Here is an 18,115-nt window from a genome sequence, read left to right on the forward strand (position 1 = left end):
GAGAAGATGGTTAAGAGGCATCATGTTCCGTGTGCTGTCCTTTTGCACGGGGCTTCTGGGGCTTTGTGTGCTCTCAAGAAGGGGGCTTGGAATCAGAGGGGAACAGAAGGTGACGACGAGTACACTGTGCTTTGCTGCTGTGTCAGTTGCTCAGTTGTGTCCAACTCTTTTGCAGTTCCACAGACTGTAACCTGCCAGGCTCCTCTGTCCATGGGATTTCCCAGGCAAGAATACTGGAGTGGGTTGCTATTTCCTTCTCCAGGGGATTTTCCTGACCTAGGGATCAAACTCGCCTTTCCTGCATTGGTAGGTGGATTCTTTACCACTGAGCCGCCAGGAAAGTCCACACTATACCTTGTGTGTGGGTATATATACGTGTGTGCACATACCTGTACATATGAAGGCTGTGTTCTCATACATGTGTATATGCAGACAGATATGTAAGTATACATGTGTGTACGGTTTAAAATGGAAAACATCCACATACACACTGACAGTTTTCCTTCCCTTAGACGTTACCACTGGAGCAGAACACTTTTCTGAGCTGGGAACTGGTTTTAAAAACCTTCACAATAGATCACAGTATATCATGAGGTATCCTATCCCAGACCAATGAAATCAGAATGTTGGGTGTGTGGCCTGGTCATTGGCATGGTTAAAATAAAACATTCCCAGGTGATTCTTGCCTCTTGGGGGGAAAATGTTTCATCTGTATTATGGGGAAGCAATGGACGGGGCATTAACACAAATTAATTGCTTTGGAAAAAATAGCATTCCCAAGGCCAGAATATGGTGCCAGTCAACTTCCTTAAGAAGCAGGAAGTGATCCCTGGGAGCAGGTGGTGACAATTCCAAGATCCCTCTGTTGAGGTGTCCTGGTATCCTGAGTGTTCTTTCCAGCTCTTGACTGAGGTTCACTTTTGTATTAAGGAAGGTCTGTTGAGAATCTGGGGGCTTCCTCTGTGGCTAAGGGGTAAAGAATCCACCTGCCAATGCAGGAGATGCAAGTTTGATCCCTAGGTCAGGAAGATCCCCTGGAGATCACTACAGTATTCTTGCCTGGGAAACCCCACAGACAGAGGAGCATGGCTGGCTGCAGTCCATGGGGGTCACAAAGAGTTGGACACGACTGAACACCTGAGCATGTGCTGAGAATCTGATGAGCATCATCCCTTCATCCAGAAAAATATACCTACCCACAAAACCGCATCCATATTTCAGGGAATTCATGGACCCCTGAAGTCCATTCATGAGTGCCAGAACAAGGAAGGCTATGTTATATCCATAGCAGAATCTCCTTTGAGGGGCCCTCTGGGAGGGAGAGGCTTAATGAAGGAAATGGCACTTCCTTGGGTTTTTTACTAATTGAAGTCTAGTTTTCAAATTTTAAAAATCATTTTTATTGAAGTATAGCAGATTTACAATGTTGTGCTAGTCTCAGGTATACAGCACAGTGATTCAGTTATACATATATATCTACTCTTTTTCAGATTCTCTTCTATTATAGATTATCATAAGATACTGACCATAGTTCTGTGCTGTACAGTAGGTCCTTGTTGCTTATCTATTTTATATATCGTACTGTGTGTCTGTTAATCCCAAACTCCTAAGTTAGCCATCCCTTTCCCCCTTTGGTAACCGTAAGTTTGCTTCCTGTGTCTGTGCGTCTGTTTCCTCGGTTTAATGACTGGTCAGCGATGGGGTCGGGGGAGGGCTGCGTGATCCTGTCAGCGTTGACAGGTTGGCAGGGTTTCCTCCTGGGCCCAAGTGCCTTGGCACTAATCCTTAGCACTCCCCAAATCTGTCACTTATGACCCCCTGAAAGAAACCCCCCTAAGAAAGAATTTTCATTGAAACAGCATTTAACCTTTCTGGCAGCTTGAGTTTAAAAATGCCAAACTCAAAATCCCACACAACCTGCTCCCTCTTTGCAGCTCAGGCTGGTCTTGCCAAGTGGACACTCACATTCCCGGCATTCTCTGCCCAGAAGGCTGCTCAGGTGTTCGAGATCTTTGTCACCAACCAGTGTGTCCTGTCTCAGTTCCCCAACAGACGACTTTTCTTCATTTAACCGGAAAAGAGCCAACTGGAGGAGCTGCCATGGCAACCACTGACAGACACTAGACACACTCCACGTTACTTAGGTAAAGAAATAGCGACCTGGAGTCCCTGTGGATGGCGGGTGGACTTGGGGATCCACAGGACAAATCTGACCTGTCCTGTGGTCCAACGGAGAGGTGGATCCATTCACCTTTCTATCTGTCAGAGTTCTATTGGTTGTCATTTGCTCCCAATTCTCCTCCCTCCTTTTCTCCTTACCCACCCATCACCAGGCAATGGGAAGCCAAGACTATTACACCTCTCGTTTAAGTTTTGCTGAGGGAAGGAACTGATGGTACTGGGGCTTCTTGTTCCAATGCACAGGTGCCTAAAGAGTTGTATGCAATCCAAGTTGGGCAAATCAGGTCGAATTTTAAGCACATTGCAGGAAAATTTCAATATAATGGAGCCATTCACTAATACTTGCTTAAAAAAAAAAAATCCCTCCGAAGTGCCAATAAGTCATAACTCCTTTTTGTATCTGTATCCAAGTGAGGATTTTTATATTATGGAATTGTCTTGAAGTAAGGCATATTTCTCTGTGCTAATGATGTCAATTTTATCCTTGTCAAGCTCTACTATCAGATGACAAGACCCCGGGAAATGTCAGAAATAGCCTTCAAACAGAAATGAGAAAGCTAAGTACATAGCAAGGGTTTTCATCTTATACTCAATATTTTGGAGGGTGTTTGTGGTCAAGATGAAAGACCTTCTAACTTGAGCTGAAATGCTGGGGTAAGTCACTATTCTCTATGTGCCTGTTTCTTGATCTTTCGAATGGAACCACTTTGACTTTACCAAGTCAAGGTGAATACTAGAAAAAGTGAGTGGAGTGTTATATAAGGGTCTGGTCCCATATGGCCAGAACTTTTGCTCCCTTATTCATCTTGTACAGGGTATTTGGGGGTTACAGTTCATAATAAACTTTTGATTGAGTATATTATGAGTAGAACCTCATAAACTTTATGAGCTTCCTTTAAGATTCCCAGAAACAAACAAACAAAAACAACTCTTTTCTGCCAAGTTCATCTTTTCCTTTTTATTGACTTAAAATGCTTTTCCAAAGAGAAGCTCTAGCTCACAGGTCCTGAGTTCCAGGTGTGTAGAGAATTTTGAAACAAGGCCCTTGCTGTATCTCTTATTTACAGGCCTTTGCCATTGTTGAAATTCATCTGATTAGTGACAGAGGGAATCCCACTTGATTAATTTTCACAAATGGCCATTCACTGTTATGTGTTTATCATTCAGGGGGGCATAGAAAAGCTTTGTAGCCCCTGAAAGATGCTAGTTCCCCAGATGGCAGTGGGAGACTTCTACAGAGTGATGGCTGGGACAATAACTGCGTGTGTGCTCCAGTGCTCAGTCGTGTCCGACTCTTTGTGACCCTATGGACTATTATAGTCCACCAGGCTCCTCTATCTATGGGATTTTTCCCAGGCAAGGATACTGGAGTGGGTTGCCATTTCTATCTCCAGGGGATCTTCCCAACCCAGTGACAATAATTACTACCAACTGCCCCCTCACCCCTCCGCTGCATGGGGTGTTCATACATCACAATCCACCCCCCACAACCCCCTTTATTATACCTATAGAGAAACAGATGCTGAGAGGTTATTTGTCCCCAGCTTGATATTTCAAAACCTCCAGTCCAATCATTTCTTTCCTACAAATTTAAAGTTTGTTGATTTGAGGAGAAGATTTTAGAGCTCTTATCAGGGCTTTCCAGGGCTATAGAAAACATATTATTTATCCTTCCACTAAGCTCCTAGGAATAACTGGTTTGTAGAAGGCTGGTTTTGAAGCTTTCAACAGGGGTTCTGATCTTTGTAAAGTTGATATGGTATTTGGGAAAGCCCTTCTTGGAGTGGGTGCTCAACAAATCTGGTTCCTTTCCTGTTTTTTGGCTTTTCACTTGGATCAATGAAAATTCATCTCCTTTTAAATTCTCATCTCCAGAGAAAGATTTGCAGAACACCCTCCAAGCCAAGATTCAGTGACTAACCCCCAACTGGCAGGAATCCTTCACTTCATAAGAATAAGACATTTTTGGAGGATAATCAGATGTTTCCAGAAGGGAGGTCACACAGGTACGGTGTATGTTAGTACTTACTTCTGTTACAGCCTCAGTTACCTAAGCAAGGAGAAGGCAGCTGATGATAATGATGAAGTATTTCTTAGAAACTGTGTGTTTTAAAGGAATGCTCTTTTCCTCGGTGCCTGCAGGAGTAGTCCTCTCCCCTTTGTTCTCTTTTCTTCCTGTGTTTCCTTGGGGGGAACTCGCAGATTCAGTAGGCATTAACCAAGGTCCCACCACTGGGACACTAGGAACCCACCATATGTTGGGGAGGGTATCCGGAAGCTTAGAGCTGTTACTCGTTATTACAGAGAATATTAAAAGGATTAAATCTTACTTCCCATTATACTTGGGCTCAAATTGCAGCTATATTTTAATGCAAAAATTGCAGTATCGCTTAAGGAAATTGTCTCTGTTTTCCTGAAATCTATTAACAGAGATTAAACCTCCAGGTCTTGAATTTGGCTACTTAATTCACTCCATGGGTTGAAAACGCCAGGCTTAGTTATACTCTTTGGTCTAAACTTAAAATGTGAGTGGAAAAGCTTTTGTAAGAAAAATAAATTCACATTCCTTTATGAAACAAAATGGAAGCTACAAATTACTCCAGCATTTACATTTCAAAAGATATCCATTCCTCTCCAGCTTACCTGCCAAGACTTGAATTCACCATGGAACCTCTTTTCAACCTGGAGGAATTACTGTTATGTCCAGCACCAGCTAGAAACGGATGTTGAAAAGAATGTTCTCCTCAAAGGATTAATGAGTTTCTCTGTTTCAGTGATGCCAAGAAAGAGACTCTATTGATACTGTCCAGCATCATCCACAGATACCTGACATTCACTTTTTTTAAATCCGAGAAGTTGAGAGGAGCTTCTCTATTCTCATTTCATTCCTGGCTGCCTTGTTAAACTCACTGAGGCTCAAGAAGCTTAAATTACTTGTTAAAGGTCTCATGCTCAGTACTGCAGAGCTGGATTCAAACCTGTTGTGCCTGACTATAGCAGGGTCCATGGCAAATATGGGGTGTCACCTTAGCACTGGTCAGGACTTAGATAGATCCTGGGTGGTACAGGTCCTTTAGAAAGTTAGATATATCATTGGTGCTTAGAAAGAAATCAAGTACTTTCACATCAGTAAGCAAAGGAGGTCACTGTCATCAACAAATGCACCTACCAGGGATAGTGAGCCCTGAGGGGACTCAGGAAGGAGAGAATACCTGCCATCTAGCAGCCATGGCCTGCAGCCGCTCCCAATGGTGAGCCCTGAGGGGACTCAGGAAGGAAAGAATACCTGCCATCTAGCAGCCATGGACTGCAGCCACTCCCAACGGTGAGCCCTGAGGGGACTCAGGACGTGAAAATACAGGATACTGGCCCAGATACCTGAGGTACATAGCAAAGGAATGCTTTCAGTGAGCCCGGACTCTTGTATCTTCCCATACAGAGAAAAAGCACTAAATTTCTTAACTTGGGATATCTGGTTTTCTTTAACCTGGCTCCTTCCCTCACTTCCATGGAGCAGTTCTCTGAGTTACTTGAGATGCTGTCTCCTGGGCTTGAAGTCCTAAAAATTCCCACTGAATAAAGCATAACTCTCAATTTTTAGATTGTGAATATTCTTTTAAGCCCACAGGTCCTTTAGGAAGTTAGATACATTGTTGGTGCTTAGCAAAAGTTTGCTGAATGAATAAATAAATGCAGAGGTGAGTAGAAGGAGTCTCCCCTCACATTCCAGACATTGTATCCTGCACCCCACTATCCCACAGCCACTCCTCTGAAGTTTCTGGCAGGCTGGGCTTACTTCTTCCAAAACACTCATTCAACATCTTCATTTCTCCCATGTGCCTGTAGAAATTCAAGACTTCACAATGGGAGCTCAACAAATGTTGGATGAACCACACAAGGAGCTTCTAAGACACAGGTCTCTTATATTAGTTCACCAATAACCCAAGACCCAAGGACAATCTGCTCAGGAATGACCCCTGCATACAGAAGTGCACCCTGAGGCTGACGTTCCCAATGATCTTTGCCCAGCTTGTTGTTCTGGAAAACCAAGAGCAGGCATTTGTGGAGGAGAGTTCGTGGTAGTGAATCCAGTCGAATTTGGTGTAGCATCTGCGGCATGCAACAGACTCCCCAGGAATGAGATCAGACCCTTGAGTGGATGTTATGCCCACACCCAGAGAGAAAAACAGTGATCAGGACATTTGTATAAGGATGAAAAAGGATGGATTTGATTACATCAGGCGTTCTGCTTTGAGTAAGTCATTCGTTTACTCTGAATTTCCTGACCCTTTATCCAACTCTGTCCTCTTCCACTCAAATTCCGCCACTGTCCTGGGTGACTTGAACTTCTCCATGGACATGAGCTCTCACTCAGGCCTTTCAACAACTCATTTTCAATGTCAAGGCTGTTTCTTTCCTCTATGGGTTTTGCCATTTCTCAAAACTGCTCCACCACCTCAAAGTCAGACAACAAAGCTCTGGCTGCAGATTGCAGCTCTTTTTTCATGAATTACTACATCCAGCTCCTATGTGCCCTTTCTCTCTCTGTTCTTTCTCCCCTCTCCTAGCTTACCTCATCTTTGTCCAGCTCAGGCACCACGGTCAGTTGCATCAGCCCTACTGTGACCACTACTCTTAATCTCTTTGCTCCATATTCCTCCCCACTCACCACTGATACCACCAACCACGTTACTGCTCCTACTCCAGGGCGCCCATGGGCTATGTAGGAAGCTCTTGGTGCCAAGGTCTCTGCCCTTTCTGACACCTCCTTTCTATCAGCGTTTTAAACAAGGGAAGATAACCCGCATTCACTTCTGGGTCTTTCCCTCTTTCTTTACACTCCTCACAGCCAAGTATCTGCAGAGAGCAGTCTCCCCATGCTGCCCCCACTGCCTCAAGCTCTGACCCACCAATGGTGGTGCATCAAAGTCCTGCACAGTCCAGTATGACAGTCACTGGTCACACGCAGCTACGTAAATGAAAATCAACAAAAATAAGGAGAAGCCAGTTTACAGAAACCACATTTCAAGTGCTCCACAGCCCCACGTGGCATAGACATGGAGCACTTCCACCACTGCAGGAAGGTCTATTGGATGGTGTTGGTCTATGCCACTCCCAAAAGCTTGCTCCTCATTCTGGTCCTCCTGCTTTAAAAATATCGCCCATGTATCACATGATCCAAACCTTTCATAAGGCACTGTCACTGTGGATTCCTCCCTCTTAGATGCTTCAGTCTGTACACTTCCATTCAGGGACTAGGCCTTGACACTTTTCCTCTGTCCATATCTCCCCATCTTGGTGGCCAGCATCCTCACATGGTTCTCTGTCAGCTCCTCTGTTATACCAGTGGCTTAATATTCAGTTCCCACATTCTCTATGTGGCAGACAGTAGGCCTTTCTAAAAATGCACAATGGATCTTATCCCCATGTTAAAGTCCATCAACGATTTCATTTGCCTTGGGGATAAAGGTCAACCTTGTCAACAGCGCAGCAATTCTTTCTGATCGTGTCCTTGACAGCCATCCCCTCCAGCCACAAGGGCTTCCTGCAGCCCCCAAACAGGCTTCAGCCTTTGTTCACTTCCAGGCTTTTGCTCCTTTAAGTCCCTCGGTCTAAAGCACTCTCTCCTTTTTGCTAGCAAGGTAACTCTTCTGCATTCTTCATGCTTCAGGTTACTATCACATTCTTTCACCCACACTCCCATCCCCAACCCCAGGTTGGGTGGCTCTCGCACACATCCACCCTACACCTCTCTACTGACTGCATCTCCAGTTTCATCACACTGAACTGTGAGGTCCTTACCATCACCCATTACCCAAGCGGGGCCAAGCACAAAGCTTGACAATGTCTTGAAATCTGATTTCTCGGTTGGTCCTTCATTAACTGTAATGGTGGTTAATCTCATTGGGTGCTGCAGGAAATGGAATCGGGCAAAGACTTCTCTGATGAGCCACTTTTAATTAAAAGATGAAACTGTGGCATATCCTTCTACAGCTGTTTTCTAAACTCTGATGTGTGACCCAGTTGGACAATACAATCAATATAGTTGGTCATGACCCACTATTTTAAAAGAATGAAATAGAATAGAAAATATCAGAGCACATCACACACATTAAGGGTGAATATTTTTCATGAAATCTTTGCTTCAGTTGTATTTATGCATATGAATGCACTGGGCCACAATATAAAGTTCATCTCTTGCTGTAGATTATAATCACAGAAGTTGCAAAATACTCGTTTAGATAATGTTTGAGCTTTAGAGCAACATACAGTGATCTTAATGGTGTCACATTACACATGCTGTATAATTTTCCATTTCTGTCTTCAAGTGTCTCATAATTTTCATTATTTTCATTTTGAAAACAACTTGCAAATTTTTCTTACATTTTGTGTTATCAAAATTATTCTGAAGGTTATTTTTTACTCACTATATTGAGTCCTCAGCATGTGTTTAGAGGTACAAAAGACCTCTGTAGTAATCCCATAAATGGAGGGCTTTTTGTTTCTCTGTTCAGCTCCTAAAGGAATTCCCTAAGAGCAATGCTGGGCTCACTTGCCTGGGTATGGTTCATGAAGCTCTGAACACATTAGATGCTCAATAAATGTCAGTTTGTTGAGTGAATGTGTATGTAGAATGGAAGTAGTGAAAGTGAAAAAGTGAAAGTCACTCCATTGTGTCCGACTCTTTGCGGACCCATGGACTCTACAGTCCATGGACTTCTCCAGGCCAGAATACTGGAGTGGGTAGCCGTTTCCTTCTCTGGGCATCTTCCCAACCTAGGGATCAAACCCAGGCTTCCCCACTGCAGGTAGATTCTCCCCCAGCTGAGCCACCAAGGAAGCCGCATGTGGGATGGTTTCACCATTTTCAGAAATAAGGGTCTCCAACCTGCTACCTGATATTACACATTCATCTGCCCATCCACCTAACCAGGGTGGAATGGGGGGCATCACCACACATGCATTTTCTATCCTCCCAGTGATGAGAGAAAAAACTCCACCATAATTAGTACCCTGTGTAGCTGGCTCTAAAGGCCACTATGAATTCTAGGAAGGCCTAAAATGTTTTAGTTTGAATTACAGTTGAACTTGTTTGCACTGGGTATTACTATACCTGGTTACTATTTCTGGTTCTATTTTCCATGAACCAGAAATAAGACAAAGATGCTGTTTAAGATTCTCCATTCATGCATATATATGGAATTTAGAAAGATGGTAACGATAATCCTGTATGCGAGACAGCAAAAGAGACACAGATGTATAGAACAGTCTTTTGGACTCTGTGGGAGAGGGAGGCGGGGGATAATTTGGGAGAATGGCATTGAAACATGTATAATATCATATAAGAAATGAATCGCCAGTCCAGGTTCGATGCAGGATACAGGAAGCTTGGGGTTGGTGCACTGGGATGACCCAGAGGGATGGTACGGGCAGGGAGGTGGGAGGGGGGTTCAGGACTGGGAACACGTGTATACCCATGGCGGATGCATGTTGATGTATGGCAAAACCAATACAATATTGTAAAGTAATCAGCCTCTAATTAAAATAAATAAATTTAAATTAAAAAAAAAAGATTCTCCATTTATCCCAACGATGTGGACTGACAGTGATTAAGAAGATTCCCAGGTCTCGTCATGGACATGGCAAAAGAGGTCACAACCTGGACTGGAAGTGATTTGCTACAGGCAGAGCTAGGGCAGATGTCAAGTATTTTCCATTCCCCAGGGAGGGCCTCATCTTATTAATGGATTTAAGGGTGAATATTTTTCTTTCACATAGCAATTATATAGAATATAATCTCATTATGAAAGTAATAACATATATGTTTTTTCATTCAAATTTTAAAAATGAATTTATAAAATATCATTTATAGCCTCACTATTCAATTATAATAGCTGATACCATTTTCTTATCTAGCTTTCCAGTATTTTCCCCTATACATATATCCCTGATAGCTCAGTTGGTAAAGAATCTGCCTGCAATTCAGGAATCTGGGTTTGTTTCCTGGGTCTTGAAGATCTCCGGGAGAAGGTAAAGGCTACCCACTCCAGTATTCCGGTCTGGAGAATTCCATGGACTGTATAGTCCGTGGGATCGCAAAGAGTTGGACATGACTGGGACTTTCATGTATACTTTAAAAACATTTGCATATACAATATAGACCTCTTTCTCCCTCCACTTACCATGTACCCTTTCCAAGTTTATCAATATTTTTCTTTCCAGTTTAAAGGGGTACATAAATCCTACTGAAATTAGAACCCATAATGGATTTAACTAATTCCCTGCTGATGGATGTTTGAATTGTTGCCAATTTTTCACTTTTGTGAATATTTTTATAAACATTTCTATAGTTAGTCTTTGTGTTCATTCAGGTTATATACTATTTGGAATGAGAACTTTTTATTCTGAAGGTATAGGCCATGGTTATCTTCCTTTCCATTTTTATTTATCACTTAATATTCACTAAGGAAGACCACAGCCTTATCATTTCAAGAAAAAAAAAATGTCATCCTATCTTGATCTTGGCCTTGACAAAGGGAGTTCATAAAGCAGCAGTGTGGTCCACAGGGAGAAGGTTTATCTGATTGGCTTTTCCAGCTTCTCCTCAGCTGGTCCCAGCACTCCAGGAGAACCATGGGCTATTCCCATCTTAGACTTAATTCCTTCTGTCCATACCAAACTACAGAATATAGGCTTTATAGCATGAAGGTCATATTTGCCTTATCCTAGAAACCCAAGGTGGAGAAGGCAATGGCACCCCACTCCAGTACTCTTGCCTGGAAAATCCCATGGACGGAGGAGTCTGGAAGGCTGCAGTCCATGGGGTCACTACAAGTCGGACACGACTGAGTGACTTCACTTTCACTTTTCACTTTCATGCATTGGAGAAGGAAATGGCAACCCACTCCAGTATTCTTGCCTGGAGAATCCCAGGGATGGGGGAGCCTGGTGGGCTGCCGTCTATGGGGTCGCACAGAGTCGGACACGACTGAAGTGACGTAGCAGCAGCAGCAGAAACCCAAGGTAAATAAACTGAATCAGTTTGGAAAAATTTAAAGGATGCGAAGTTTCCATTTGGGAAGCATTATGAGAATACCTCTCTCCCCCAGCTGGCAGGCCCATAAATGAAGCATTTCACAAGCTGCTCATGGGTTGCTTAATGAGGGTGCCCAATGACACCATCAAATTCCTTTCTTTTTGGTTCCTCACTTTTCTTCCTTGTGCCAATGAAAATTCAGGGTGGCACGAAGGCACAGTTAATACCAACAAAAACTCTGTGATATCCAGGGAGTGTGCGAGTGTAGGTCTAAACCCTGAACAACATTTAACAGACCTTTCTCTTGTTATCAAAATTAAACTTCATAAGAAAAAAGACAACTCAAGGGATGATTCCAGTGGTATGTACTCACCTGGTCATGATTGCACTGATATATGCACTCACCTGGTTATAAGCATCTGATTCATTACTGAGGGAATAAAGAAATAATACGTACCCAACAAACGGAGGAGGAGAAAAAGAACTCCCAGGGCGTAGGATTTGAGTTCAGGGCTGACTGTCCTACATGCGAAGAGATGAAGAGGAAAAAAGAAAAGATTCTTATCGCTTCACTTTAATTAACAGACCCCAGAGTCATTCGCTGCTGTCCATCAGAGCCCTTCCTTAGAAAATTATTAATGGTTTTGTTCTTTTGCTTTTTTCACCTTCCCTGCCAAAAGTCTGAAAAATCACTGCATCTGCAGGGACAAGATAAGTTTAGGAATTTAGCAGTGTTTTTTATTAACTAAAACTAGTCATTTGAAGGATGGAATGCAAATTTGTTCCCAAAGTCTTCATTCAAAGGCATTTTGCGTTTGCTGGCACGGGGAAACATCTTAAGTTGGTGGGTACATGTATCAGGGGAAATATCAATGGGGAAGACAGTTCCCCTTATGCTACTCAGATAGGCCAGAACCATAAACACCTCTGTCATTCTGCATCATTTTGCAAAATCAACCAGACTAGCATGGGTTGGTTCCCTAGATGGACCACTTGTGAAACAGTCCATTCATCTGTATCCAGCTTTGGTACCTTTTAAACTGGAAAGGTGCCTTTATTTGGCCTTCCCAGGTGGCTCAGTGGGAAAGAATCTGCCTGCAGGAGACGTGAGTTCAGTCTCTGGGCCAGGAAGACCCCCTGGAGGAGGAAATAGCGACCTGTCCCAGTATTTTTGCCTGGAGAATCCCATGGACAGAGGAGCCTGGTGGGCCACAGTCCACGGGGTCACAAAGAGTCGGACACGACTGAGCGACTAACACACACACAGCTTTATACGGTCATATGCCTTTGTTTTGAACTGACTCAGTGCCCCTGGCTTTGGTTTGCCCACAGCAGTCCCTGAGCACGATCTTTTCAAACATTTTCTAGAACATTCTCACACTGTCTGGGATAAGAGTGACAGGAGGGGGGGTTGGAAATGATGACTGATTCCAAGTAGAGAGGCCCTCACAGCTAGTCACAGCTCTCCTCTGTCAGGCCTCTTACTCTAGCAACTAGTACTGACTCAATGCTTGTCTTTCTCCTTGAGGCCAAGGACTATTTGTGTCTTATTCATCATCAGTGTGGTGTGTGACACACAGCAGATGCTGAGTAATAAAACACAAACACACAAACCGAAAAACAAGAGGCTGGGGACTTCCCTAGTGGTTCGGTGGTAAGAATCTGCCTTCCAATGCAGAAGTCGCAGGATCGACCCCTGGTCGGGAAACTAAGATCCCACGTGCCATGGAGCGACTGAGCCTGTGCGCTCTGGAGCCCGAGCCCCGCAACTAGAGTCTGTATGCCACAACGAAAGACCCCTGATGACACATCTAAGGCCTGACGCAGCCAAAGAAATCCTGAAAACAAAGAGCCCAGTGCTGGCCCCTACGTGACTCATTAAATAGCCGGTATCCTCACACCTGTGGATGTCCTGAGTGCTGCTGTTGGCGAGTATGCTTCTGTTTGGAGTAAGAGTGGAAGTGGGCCCACTGCTCTGGGATGGGACAAGGGCTGGTGCCCATAATCTGGGTTGTGGCTCAGACCGTCTGTGCCCTTGTGTCTGCCTAGAACATCTGTGATGGCACGTACCTCCAGCCGGCCCCAGCAGCGTGGAGCTATGAGGTGCACAGGGCCCCACCTAGGTCATTTAGGCCATCTGTTGCTGGTCCACTGAAAGGGAATCACATATTTCCTGAAAATCTCCAAGAGCTGTTTATCAAGCTGAGATTTGGACACGATTCAGGTCTAGGCTGACTTTCTGTGTTTGGTCTGCAGCCACAACTACTGAGCTGGGTTTTTGCAGCAGAGTCAAGGGCAGAGAAAAAAGGGGACCAGTCATTGCTAAAGGCTGTAAGGGTCATTTTTCTTGCTTTTTGGTGCCTTTTGTGTGTCAACTGGTACAATACAACTTCATGGGAATTCCTAGCAACAAAAATAATGCAGCCACCCCAAACCCATGCCTGAGATCTGATGGGTTTTATCCAGTGCATATTATATCTAATCCATTCTCCATATATAAGTTAAAGTCAACAGTTCATTTCATAAACACTTCTCACATTCTTAAGAATTTTCATTATTCCACTGAGCTGTGGGACTATAATTTAACTCACTATTCCAATTCAGATTTTTCTGCTATTATAGTTAACACTGTAATAAAAATCTGTCTGCATTGAGCTTTTCTTCTCGTAGAGTATTTTCTTAAGATAAGTGGCAAGGGGTAGGGTTACCTCATTAAAAAAAAAACAAACTGAACGTTTTTATGGCTCTTGAACTCATATTTGCCACCTTGCTTTTATGAAAGGATCAGTATATTTCTCAATGGCAGCAGAAAGGTGTGACTTTACCTGTTTTGTTAGAGCCTTGCTTACAGAACTGGGTGTGAATTTTTAAAAATTATTTTTTCAAATTTAACAAGTATAAAATGGCAATTTGCTATTGTACCATTATTGCTTCTGCACATTGAAAAAGCTTTGCTAAAAACTTTAAAACATAAGTACTTTGTATAAATCCTTTTCCTTGTGAATTCTAACCAAGATCAGGAAATGTAGTAGACACAGAGAGGCTGGATAAAGCAGCTGCAAATGTTACATACCAGGGCTTCCCTGGTGGCTCAGTGGTAAAGAATCTGCCTGCCAATGCAGGAGATATGGGTTCAGTCCCTTGGTCAGGAAGATCTCTCAGAGAAGAAAATGGCAACCTACTCTGGGATTCCTGCCTGGGAAATCCCATGGACAGAGGAGCCTGATGCACTACAGTCCATGGGGTCACAAAAGAGTTGAATACTTAGCGACTTAAACAACAATAAAATGTATATTTGTACAGGCTGCATCCAAGCATTTCATTCCTACTTTTATGTCCAGCCCTTGGGATTGAATTGGTTTGTTTGGATAACCACATCCCGGCTATCTGTGCTTAGTACCGCTTCCTCTGTAAAAGATGGTCACCAGACATGAAGCCTGCCTCTTCTGGGTTCCTCATGCAAATCTAGATAACTTTGCAACTGTGTAAGTTACTCAGAAAATTACTCAATAATTCACCTTTAAGACACCTCACCCACCCACCATGATAGTTCCCAAGAAACAGGGAAACACAGAATTATGGCTGACTCTCTCCAATTATCCATCTATACAAAAGCAGTCACTGCTTGCTTCCACGGAGCCACTCAGCACTGCATCACACCTTGTCAATGACCTGTTATATCTTTACAGAGTTTGCACACACACGGTCTCAGCAGGACCCAGCCCACTGCAGGAGGCAGGCAGGACCATTGACATCGCCTCCAGTTCCAGATTCAGAAACAACACTGAGCCCAAGGTCATACTACGAATCAGTGCCCTGAGACAGGAGCCAGACACGGGGACTTGGCTATTCCCACGCCATTTTCATTTCACTCCAACAGTGTTGCTCTTTGCAAATATCAATGAAAGACTGCAGTACCTTTCAAAATTACCTGCAGAGTCTGTTCCTGGTAGGACATGAAAGTGCAGTGTTTTCTCTTGGGCTGTGCTTTCTACTTTTGGCGTGAAAGTTCAAAGTGTTAGTCGCTCAGTCATGTCTGACTCTTTGCAACCCCACAGACTGTAGCCCACCAGGCTCCTCTGTCCATGGGGATTCTCCAGGCAAGAATACTAGAGTGGGTTGCCATTCCCTTCTCCAGGGGCTCTTCCCAACCCAGGGATTGAATTCAGGTCTCTTGGATTGCAGGCAGATTCTTTACTGTCTGAGCCACTGGGGAAGCCTTACTTTTGCTGTGAGGTTTCCATCAAACATAACTGATTCCTATCAGCCTAGGGAAGCTGGCTTGCAAGACTCATACAGTCCCCAGAGCTCTGATTTCTGGGAGAACTGCAGACACACAGCAGGGAGGGAGGTGGGGTGGGGCGGCTGGCTCTCCGGTCCCTGGGGCTATGCTTACCTGATGAGGATGATGACCGAAGGCGTCTGAGCCATGGCCCCGATCATGCTACAGACACACATCACACACAGGAAAGTGAGGAAGGCCTCTTGACACCCAGGACTGGGGCATTTTCCAGGAATCACGGTCGCGTTCTCAGGTGGGATGGTCATGAGGCATGCACAGCCAGTGAGATTCTGGAAGGGAAGCAGTCAGCCCTGTTAACTGGGGCTATCTCCCTTCTCCAGATCTAAAGCCATCCATCAGCTGGGTCTGTCACAGCCTGATTATGCATTCTGGAGCATTTCAATAATTAGGCCTGAATCAACGAATTAGCTTTTTTGAAGGAGGCTGCAAGACACATGCAAAATAAAGGAATATTTATGGGGAGAAGAGCTGATTTCCCCGTCTCCTGTGTATTTCATTTCTATGCCCCAGAATTCCTCGATAAGCCCACACTGTAGACAAACGCGTTGCCGAACCCCCACACAATTAGAGAGGAAATCGTGCTTCCACAATGTGATAAAACACTGGCAAATTAACAATGTAATCACTTGCCAATTTGTCCTCTCTTTTGTGCAGTTATAATTACACTGAAGTGTATTGAAAGAAGTAAATCAGGTAACCTGCATACGGTTGCTGGTTCACTGCCCACCATGGCACCTGGAACAAAGCATGTGTGCTGTCATGCGTGAAGCTGCTGGGCTAGTGGGGCTGTGAGAGGGGGCTGGCTAACGGGAGACTTCTCGAGTGGCTGAGAGAGCAAAGAGGGTGCAGAGATGGCAGGGAGCTGAGAGCGGATGGTGGGGAGTGAGCTGGAGACCAGCGAGATACATTTATTAATATATGATCAGAGAGGAGAGAGCCAAGCAGCTGCATTCCATTTGATCTTCGGGTGGATTCTTGCCCAGCTGCCCCGGCTCCCCAGCATGGTCCTGGCTCATGCTCCAGAGGAGTTTCTGATGGTGAAGGGAGAAACAAGGGTGCAGGGAAAGGCAGCGCTAGCTAACAGCCAAGCCAATTAAGGTTTGATAATAATAGTGCAGAGGTCTTTAATGAATACAAAATGAAAACAATCATAAATGATTCATTGCCTTTCTTTCCAGGGCTGCTTGGCTCTCAGAGCACATACTGGGGTAAATCCTCCTGAGGGTCAAACAAATCCTCTCTGGTTTTTACGTGCCCCCTCCTCAGCCCGTCTCCCATCCTTGCACCTCTCCTCCTCCCTCTCCCTTTCTTTCCCCGCCAGACGTAACAGACTGGGGCTCCATCCTGTATGACTGTGCCCCACAAGAAGCCTTTACCCGTGGGAAGGAGGGGGAGACACAGGGTGGGGCTGGACCCCTCTTCCTAAGCCATCTTCCGACAGCAGGTGCTTTTGTATAAATGGCCCCATTACAGCACCCAGGGGCATCTCCTGTGGTGAAAGGTGCTGAGGCTCAGCCCCTCTGTCTCTTTGCACACATCTCTGCCCAGAGAAATCACAGATCTTCAAAACCCAGTACTGACATTTCATTTGGTTGCAAGGCCTCCCCAGTTGCCCCCATCTGAGCTGGCACTTCCCTCCACGGGGACACACTCCTCACCCCATGGCAGAGACCCTTGCTATCCTTCTGGAGGAGACCTTAAGCTTCTGGGATAAGAACGTGTCGTTTCTGTGATCTATCGAGCACTGTCTTATAACACAGTGCTGAGACGCAATAGAGGAAACTCAGTAGGTGGTTTTAGGATGCGAATGGGAACAGATCTTCCTCTACTTTTATCAGGAAACAGGGCTTCTCCCTGAAAGAGCCGATTCACTGGAAGAATCCCTGATGCTGGGAAAGATTGAGGGCAGGAGGAGAAGGGGCAACAGAGGATGAGATGGTTGGATGGCATCACCGACTCAATGGACATGAGTTTGAACAAACTCTGGGAGATAGAGAAGGACAGGGAAACTTGGTATGCTACAGTCCATGGGGTTGCAAAGAGTCAGACACGATTTACTGACTGAATAACAAACAAGGGCTTCTCCTCAACTTAAAATGAAAATGCCACTTCCCTCTCTTCTGAGGAGAGGAAACTGATCCTTCCTCTCCCCACACCCTGAATGCTGAAGCTAAACTTTTCCAGCTGTTCATGCTCACTACCTCCATGCTCTTGACTCACTCCAACTGGCTTAGATTCCTACATGCAGAGATCAGATCAGCTAAGCTCACCAGTGACCTCCACAGATGACCCCTCCATCCACTTTTCTCCCCAGGGAGCCCCTTGAGTGTGTGCCTGTGACCCATTGCCTTGATGGCTTCCACGGCTCACCCTCTGGTTTCCTTCTTCCCTTTTGCATTTTCCTGGCTGGCACCTGCCCCCTCTCCTCCTTGAAAATGCCGGAGCTCCTTGGGGCTCTGGTCCAGATTCTCTTCCCTTCTCACCCTGCACTTTTCCCTAGATTGTGTTACATCCATGTGCTTTCTGATGGAGCTCCCCAGGTGGCGCTAGTGATAAAGAACCTGTCTGCCAATGCAGGAGACGTTAAGAGACAC

At 44.8% G+C, this 18,115-nt stretch overlaps 1 protein-coding gene across 2 annotated transcripts in view; it reads right to left on the bottom strand.

Moving 5' to 3' along the window:
- Positions 1 to 18,115, bottom strand: part of SLCO3A1 (solute carrier organic anion transporter family member 3A1) — a 377,208-nt gene that overhangs the window by 11,307 nt on the left and 347,786 nt on the right. For both annotated transcript variants that reach the window (XM_027520729.1, XM_027520728.1), the window contains exons 8-9: positions 15,615 to 15,790; positions 11,676 to 11,740 (exon numbers count right to left, since the gene is read on the bottom strand). In XM_027520729.1, the coding sequence (XP_027376530.1) occupies positions 11,676 to 11,740; positions 15,615 to 15,790 (241 nt within the window). The remainder of the gene's footprint in view (positions 1 to 11,675; positions 11,741 to 15,614; positions 15,791 to 18,115) is intronic.

Source organism: Bos indicus x Bos taurus, chromosome 21 (assembly GCF_003369695.1).
Source record: "Bos indicus x Bos taurus breed Angus x Brahman F1 hybrid chromosome 21, Bos_hybrid_MaternalHap_v2.0, whole genome shotgun sequence".
Taxonomy (NCBI): Eukaryota; Metazoa; Chordata; class Mammalia; order Artiodactyla; family Bovidae; genus Bos; species Bos indicus x Bos taurus.